An 8,893-nucleotide genomic window follows, 5' to 3' on the forward strand; every position below is an offset into this window, starting at 1 on the left:
AGTGTACTTAAGTACAATACTCAAGTAAATGTACTTAGTTACTGTATATATATATATATATATATATATATATAAATTATAGTTTTAAAATATAAAGTATATATTATAAAAAAAATCTGAAACTGATTTCAGCAACATTTATCATTTTCATTTACTTTAACTTTTTTTTTATAAAAATAAAAATTAATAAAAGCTATATGGACATTTAAAACAAAAATACTAAGAGTTTTACAAAAATTCAAATGAAAACAGAAAATTTAAAAAATAAAAACTGATTTAAAATTTGAACAAAAACTATAATAGTTGCTACTGATACTGAAGTAAGACTGCTCAGAGCGTCAGAATCAGTCACTGTGAATGGGCGTGTGGGCTAACGATACTCTTATCATCCGTCTTCAGAGGTGGCGTTCTTTCCAGTGATTATGTTGTCTTTACATTTCAAGAAGGCGTAATGCACTTGTTTGCTTTGCCAGTAAACATGTTATTGCTGAGTGATATCAGACGGCTGTCCTCTAACCCAAAACTGTTTCTTAATTTTTTACCTCAAAGGTGCATTTAAATTTACATGATTATTCTTACTTATACCTAATTTTTTTTTGAGAAAATGAGTGTTTCCTCTGCTTTAAATGGATTGTGATGCTTATGCATGCAAATAAATGATTAGAAATACTGGTTACACTTTATTTCGATAGTCCACTTTAGACATTCTACTAACTATAAGTAACTTTGTAACTACATGTCAACTAATTCTCATTAATTTGCAACTACATGTCTACTAACTCTCAGAGTAGACTGTTAGGGTAGGTTTAGGGTTAGTAGAATAAGTTGACAAAGAAAGTGTTAGAAGATAGTCTTAAGTGTTAAGCAGACAGTCTACTAATACTCTACTAACTGCTAGTTGACATGTAGTTGCAAAGTTACTTACTGTTAATAGAATGTCTAAAGTGGACTATCGAAATAAAGTGTTACCGAAATACTGATTAGTAGTTTGAATTTACACAAAAATCTAACTAAACGAAATCTTTTTATTTACAGATAAGCAATAATATTTCTCCCGGTCAAGGTGTTGGTATTGAACTCTTCGCTACCTTCCAGCTAGTGTTATGTGTCATAGCAACCACAGACAAAAGAAGGCGGGACGTGACAGGCTCCGCCCCTCTGGCCATCGGCCTCAGTGTTTGCCTGGGCCATTTGACAGCCGTGAGTAACCAGCATTCACTCTTCTCCTGCTGCTGTCTCTTTTCTGCATCAGCATTCCTGTTACTGTTCTACATTTTGCCAGGGTTGCCATATGAATACATAAAGCAACATGACACGAACAGAGCAATGTTTAGTTATGTAAATTAGTTTCTGCTTTAAGAGAAATAAAAATAAGGTAGCCTAACCAATTAAAAAATGGGAAGTTTATTTCACCCACGACTCTTTTGTTTTTCTGTGTGTAGATCAGTTTCACGGGATGTGGGATCAATCCGGCTCGATCCTTCGGCCCTGCAGTGATTCTTCGAGATTTTACCAACCACTGGGTAAAATTACATTTCTGTTTTCTCCTTTAAAAAATGAATACATGGTATCTGAAAAAAAATATGGAGAACAAATATGTTAAATATAAACCATCCAGAGTCTTATCAGAAGACAGAATCAACTCGTGTTGAACTTTTATGGTTAATGAGTAACAATGATATTGTTTTAAATGAATGCCTAGTCAAGAATAATCTATAGTTAACTTCGTTAAATCACATGTTTGTGTATTGTTTGCTAAGGGTTACTTAGTGTGCATAGGGTCCCAGATAGCACACGTACATGCAGAGACGTCTATTTAAAGGGACAGTTCATCCAAAAATGAAAATTCTTCTGCTGAACACAAAAGAAGATATTTTGAAGAATCTGGGTAACCAAACAGTTGTTGGTCCCCACTGACTTCCATGGTAGGGGGAAAAAAATTACTATCGAAGTCAATGGGGACCAGAAACTGTTTGGTACCAATATTCTTCAAAATATCTTCTTTTGTGTTCAGCAGAAGAAAGAAACTAATAAGGTTTGAAACAACTTGAAGGTGATTAAATGATGACAGAATGTTCATTTTTGGATGAACTGTCCCTTTAAAGGGATAGTTCATCCAAAAATGAAAATGTGATGTTTATCTGCTTACCCCCAGGGCATCCAAGATGTAGGTGCTTTTCATCCTGTAGATGTATTGTTTGCTCACCTGCAATGAGGTGTTAAATAGTCATTTCAAAAATGTATTTTAAGATGTCCATGAGATATTTGTACACAAAGACATGGAGAGGGAATTAGTCATATGAACAAACACCTTACCTCAAGAATGTTTGGTACAGACATGAATCATACCTCAAATTCGGCTTGTTAAGAAGAGATGAGCTATAAAAAATCTGAATACATTGCATGCATACATTGGAGAACGGCTTAAGTCATATTTGCAACTACATGTCAACTAACTCTCTTTAAAGTATTAGTAGACTGTTAGGTTTGGGTTAGGGTTAGTAGAATAAGTTGTCATGTACTTGCAGTCAAATGTGGACCAAAATGTGATGTAGAAACCACTTTCACTCAGAAATTGCTAGTAAGTTTCACAAACAATTACAAAGAAACGGCAAGTAACACATTGAATTAAGCATGACATTTTGAAGTAGAAAAACAGTATGTTCTTGTAAAACATACTCCAATAAAATTTTGACTTCGAAAAATCAAAACAAAAAAAATATATTTTACAATAGCAACCAACCACATGCACTAACAACAACTCAGAAAAGCTGGCAACACTTTATTTTAAGGACCAGTTCTCACTATTAACTAGTTGCTTATTGTCATGCATATTACTAGCATATTGGCTGTTTATTAGTACTTATAAAGCACATATTAATGCCTTATTCTACATGACTATATTTTAGATCGCTTAATCTTACCCCATACCTAAACTTAACAACTACCTTACTAACTATTAATAAGCAGCAAGTTAAGAGTTTGTTCAGGGAAAACTATTCTAAAGTGTTACCGAAAAGCTTAGCATTTTAGCACTGGCAAGCACCCTAAGAAATGTTTTATATGACATTATAAGCACAAATATACTTTGAAATATTTTAGAATTTGTTGTTTCCGGTCAGTGTTTTTTTAAATGATTTCTCTACTGTTTTCAGGTCTATTGGGTAGGCCCTATGTGTGGAGGTGTGGCAGCTGCGCTGGTCTATGACTTCCTGCTCTACCCTAAACTGGACGACTTCCCCGACCGCGTGAGGGTGCTGGTGTCCGGCCCGGCCACAGACTACGACGTCAACGGTACTGACGATCCCCCTGCTGTCGAGATGTCATCAAAGTGATATGATACTCTGCGTATTTAGTGTATGATATTCTTCAAGACCACAAAACATCTGTAAATATATCTGTTTTTCCCACAGGGAAATTGCATTAAAGGGGTCCTATTATGCTCTTTTACAAAGTCTTGATTTTGTTTTGGGGGTGTACTAGAACAGGCTCTCATACTAGGTTGTTCGAAAAACACATTATTTTTAACATATTTTACATTATTACAACACATCTCTCCCCAGTCTGACACGAACGGCTCGATTAGTTCCTGTATCAAATGAAGGCCCGCCTGCTGAAAGACGAAATGTGCTGTGATTGGTTAGCAAGGCCAGTGTGTGTTGTGATTGGCACCACTCGGCGCCTGGTCAGGAAATGACATGCCCCTTACCATAGCCGCCTGCGAGCTTCAGTGTAAATATTGCGTCAAAATCAAATCAATTTGAGCGCGATTTAAACCCGGATGATTGTAACCACTCTAAGTTCGTCTGCCTTGGGAAAGCTAGCGTGCCTCCGACATAGTGATAACACTCGTTCCCTTCTCTAGTGCAGCTCAACCAGGTCTCATCCCATTCGTCGATATTTGTGATATCACAAATCCCGGAAAATATGCGTTGTAGTCCAAACGAGTCGTTCGCTGTAGTTTTTGAAAAGTGATTTCTGTTAAACAAAATATCTCCTTTTGAAGTGGACTTTGAGCTTTGTAACTTTGCAGATCTTTTTTATGCTCAAACAGCAACATTACAGACTAACTAAAGTTGAAAAAGCATAATAGGACCCCTTTAAAAAAAAAACGACAGTAGATCAGATCAATCACACTCTCATAAAGACTAAGGAGCTGTCTGTGAAACATTGAGATGTTGTAAAGTGGAAAAAAATCTTACTTGGGGCTCAAAAAGGAATGAAAATGAAACTGTCTAGCCTGTTTAACAAAACAAGCAATGAGACAAGAAGGGGAATTGTCTGAAAATTTACCAAGAGACCAGCTATAACACAAATAGAGTTTGAGCTATTTGACTGAAATGGCAGAAACTGTCTAGACATCAATAATCTTTATAACACTTCACAGATTTGCCTCTGGGAAAGTGGTTAGAAAAAAAATCCAGCATTAAGTCACACTGGGCATTGCTGGAAGCCATGTGACCAAGCTGAATACATTTGGATGAAAAGATTGTGTTCTAAAGAGACAGAAGTTAAGGTATTTGGCCTGAAAGCACAGCACTATGTTTGGTGCAAGCCAAATACAGCCCAACACCCAGGTAACATCATCTCTTCTATCAAGCGTGGTGAATGGCAGCATTATGTTTGAACATTTCTTTTCAGCAGGAGGAAATGGAAAGCTTGTTGCCATGGACAGAGAGCCTTATACCAGTAAAGCCTTAAAGAGAACATGTTTCAATCAGTTAAAAATCTGCATGCTGGATAAACATTTGTTGTGGTAATCATCAATAGATGATTGCAAGAGACTATGTACAAAATATAACCCGAAAAGCAATCATTTCTGTGAAATAAAATATCTCCTTTTGAAGTGGACTTTGAGCTTTGTAACTTTGCAGATCTTTTTTATGCTCAAACAGCAACATTTCAGACTAACTAAAGTTGATAAGGTCAAAAAGCATAATAGGACCCCTTTAATTGACTATATGACAGTGTGGAATTGCAAATGTAAAACCGTCTTTGTAGTTGTTCAAAGGGACAGCTGGCATTTTGTATTGACTGATTAGAGTTTTGTATTATTATTGTATTATACAGTTTTCACTACTTTCAATTTTTTTCTCAAAATGTAGAACAGAACTTTTTTCATTTTGTGTTGTATTATGTGTATACACTATGATAGTGTTTTTTTTTTTTCTTTGTAATTAAACTTCAAGATGTTTAATCTTAAAGGTATGTGTGTTTTCCTTCAAATTACAAAATGAAATTCAAAGACAAAAAGTTTAAATATTAGTTGATGTTTTTGACTCACATATGCAAATGTTAACCATCACATATCAATCAAGCACATTTTTTTGAATCAATGTATCCATGATAATGTATCCATAAAGTTCCAAACAACCCTGCCGTGTTTTTAAATGTGGCAAGGGACTAAAAGGGACTAGAGAAACAAGAGGGCTATAAATACTAAGGCTAATCAGCGAGACACAAATGAGAACAATCACGAAATCACGGAAAGGAAACAGGAACTCCAACTACAAACTAAGAGACTAGATAACAAAACAAGAGCACAAAAGACACAGAACCCTGACAATAGCAATATTTCACATTTCAAAGATGCAGAATATCCCATAAGCCTTGTTTCGATATTTCTGTAGTGCAAGAATTTCTTGAAAAGCATCTGTTAAATTAATCCATGTATTGAACCTTCTTTAATCTTGCATGGGTCTTAATGGGGAGAGTAAAAAATGTTGAAATTAAGCATTATTTGATGTGTTTTTGAGGAAAATGAGAAAAGTGCACAATTTAAATTACATTTTTTGGGAGGATTTTGGAGCGAAATGTGACCTGGATATTTGTAAGTAACCTTGATGCAATTCTGAAGCATATCGGAGAGCAATCTTGGTGTAAAACACGACATAAGAGCAACATGAAACAGTGTGTGATAGACGCTTATCAAAGAACTGCCTGAACAGCATACACCAAAAAAAGTTCATTTGTTCATTTTCCTATTTTTGCACATGCACAAAGACCAACTTGTATTTTGCAATATCAAACATTCATATACAGGAATATCAATATTACTCAAATGATGTAATTGTCTATGCAATTTATGTAACCGATGTTGATTTTAAGACCATGTCCTAGTTTCATTGGCTGTGATATTGTTTGGTAATGATTTACCATCATTTTCTTTCAGATCGGCTTCTCTGAGAAGAGTGAAGCAAAGTGCTGTTTTTAAACAGGAGATTGAAGTGAAGAATCTCAAAGTCGATAAACTAAAAAGTCGGTCCACACATGTACGGAAATATTTAATACAGGTGAATAGGCCATCACGTGCTTCTGGAAATGGTGTTTAATGATGTTTAATAGACTAGAAGCCACCCCATGGATAAAGCCTGGAAGCCCACCTCCCTCCTTTGTGCATCTTATCCTGTCGCGTATCCTGTTCCACACCAAGGAATGTCGCATCTCTTTTTCCTTATTGTTCCCAAGGTCATATAGTAAACCAGTGTACCAGTGTAAACCAATGTGAATGGGTAACCCGATAATAAACAAATAAATAAATTTTCTGCATAATGAAAATGCTGTATTCCAAAGTTTAGCTACAATCTGTAAACAAAAGGACGCACATTTATAGTCTGAGACCACTTGTGAAAATATTTTGTATTTTTCTCATTTAATTTAGAAAAACATAGGCTACTTTTCATTACAAATTATAAAAGTTGAATTGAGCTGATGATTTTTGGCAGCTAATGAACATTAAAAATATCGACAGTGGGCGCTTCACATGTCACATGTTTGCGAGCTCAAGTTTGTTATTTCAAATGTAGACGAGCGCGTTCATAATAGAAGCGACACGGTTGCGTCGTGTTCGTTTTTCGCCGCAGCTAGATGAAAACAGCTCAACATTTCAGAATGCCACAAGTGCACTGCAGGTCATGTGACAAGAACCAACCAATCAGCTTCACCTTTTCTGTAACAACACTGAAAGCTCCAAGAAAGCTCAGCCAAGATGCAGGAATAGCTGATCATAGCTGTACAGGGATACCCATTATTAAAGAAATTTAGTAGCAGAGCTACTGCAAGCAAATACCACACTGACCAACTGCCACATCCTGGTTGTTCAACAGCAACAGATGACAACAAGAAGCACAACAAGGGCCAGAGCGAGTACTTTACATTGTGTCAACATTTTCATATTCAGAAATAAACTTCCTGCGAAATCAGAGAGTTACACTTCCGCAGATATTCCGTATCATATTAGCCAACGCTGCGCTGCAGAAGCACTCTCAAGCGCTTACAGTAATGCATTATGTATTCGGGAGCTGCAGGTACAGGACTGCATTTCTAGGAGCCTAGTTTTTTGTGACAGCGCCACCTAGCTAGTAGTACTCCATCAGAGGAGACCTGATTTAAACCTGAAACAAATGGGTGCAAAGACTACTAGACCCATGGAAACAATTCAGTTTTTATTATCTTCCCATCTCATTTTTAATCTAAGAGCGGGCGCAGCTACTGCACTTTAAGTCGGTTGCACACCAGAAACACTGCGGATAATAAAAATCAAGTCTCATGCATACAAAGAAAACATCTTATTTGCATTGAAAAACAAGGTCTTTCATAAGGGCTCATATGCTGAAACAAATTAGGTTAAATATTTCAAGAGGCTTACCAACAGTTATGTTTAGGGATTGGTTAGGAGAATATATCAATTAAATTCAAACAATTAAAACAGTAAATCAAACATGAAAATGAATAATACAAATATATAATTGAACAGTAAGTGCTATAAAATAGTATAAACTGCTAGTTTATAAAAAACTAGGGTCCTGCACCTGTTTTGCTCATTCAAAAGATAGACAGCTAGCTCTAACGTCTGGAAGTTCATACCATTATTTCGGTAACACTTTATTTTAGTCCTGTTCCACATATGCATACTATGTAGTTATTATAGTTATAACTAGGTAATAACCAGATACTAACCCTGAACCTACCCCTAAACCTAACCTTAACCCATGTAGTTACCTTATATTACTCAGTGAGTACACTGTAAGTGCATGTAAGTGCACGTACTGTAAACTTAAGTGCAGCCATTATTTGACATTAGATATTAGTTTTCATTAACAAATGACAATTTTGGGACAGTTTGAACATTGCTTTAAATTATGATTTTGCAGAACATGAAATGTTCTTGTTGAGTCACGGTGCCATCTTGTGGTGTGACTGACAGGAATGCATGGGACATTTCAACTCCTGATGCTCGTTGTCATTTCCATCACACTTCATTTTGATCAAAAGTTAGTGTAGGTTACAGAGGGGAGTGAAGAGCATACTTGAGAAATGTGACATGCAAAGAAAAAAATCAAGGATAAAGGTAAATAACTTGTGAACAGAATGTTTATGACATCAACAGCTCTGGGAAAAGACTCACTATAAATCAATGCAATTTATCCTGAATTAATTTTATATCTGATTTATCCAATCATAGTGTTTGCTTAATGCCTTTGTTCCCAAGATATAGATGTTTAACTCTTTTTTTCTTTTTGCAAAAAGGAGATCAGAATGACAGAAAATCTGAACATTTTTGTCCTGGAAAGTGTGAAAAAACTGTGCATGTGCATGACAAATCTTGTGCAGTGTCTAACAATCTCTGGGAAAACTACAAAAGACAAGTTTCTTTTGTCAACTACTGCTGTTGCGTTTCTTAGTCCCTAGATCTCTCTCTCTCTCTCTCTCTCTGTGTGTGTGTGTGTGTGTGTGTGTGTACCTGGTATTTATCATGTTATGGGGACCAAATGTCCCCACAAGGATAGTAATACTAGTAAATTTAGACCTTTTGGGGACATTTTTGAGGTCCCCATGAGGAAACAAGCTTATAAATCATACAGAATGAGTTAGTTTGAGAAAGTAAAAATGC

At 35.9% G+C, this 8,893-nt stretch overlaps 1 protein-coding gene across 1 annotated transcript in view; it reads left to right on the forward strand.

Annotated features, from left to right (window-relative positions):
• Positions 1-3,467, forward strand: part of LOC107711683 (aquaporin-1-like) — a 4,960-nt gene extending 1,493 nt beyond the window's left edge. The window contains exons 2-4 of the mRNA XM_016516701.1: positions 1,036-1,200; positions 1,443-1,523; positions 3,156-3,467. Coding sequence (XP_016372187.1) covers positions 1,036-1,200; positions 1,443-1,523; positions 3,156-3,335 — 426 coding nt within the window. The 3' untranslated portion in view covers positions 3,336-3,467. The remainder of the gene's footprint in view (positions 1-1,035; positions 1,201-1,442; positions 1,524-3,155) is intronic.
• The last annotated feature ends 5,426 nt before the right edge of the window (positions 3,468-8,893 follow it).

Source organism: Sinocyclocheilus rhinocerous, unplaced genomic scaffold, assembly GCF_001515625.1.
Source record: "Sinocyclocheilus rhinocerous isolate Xijiao unplaced genomic scaffold, SAMN03320098_v1.1 scaffold807, whole genome shotgun sequence".
NCBI classification, from domain to species: Eukaryota; Metazoa; Chordata; class Actinopteri; order Cypriniformes; family Cyprinidae; genus Sinocyclocheilus; species Sinocyclocheilus rhinocerous.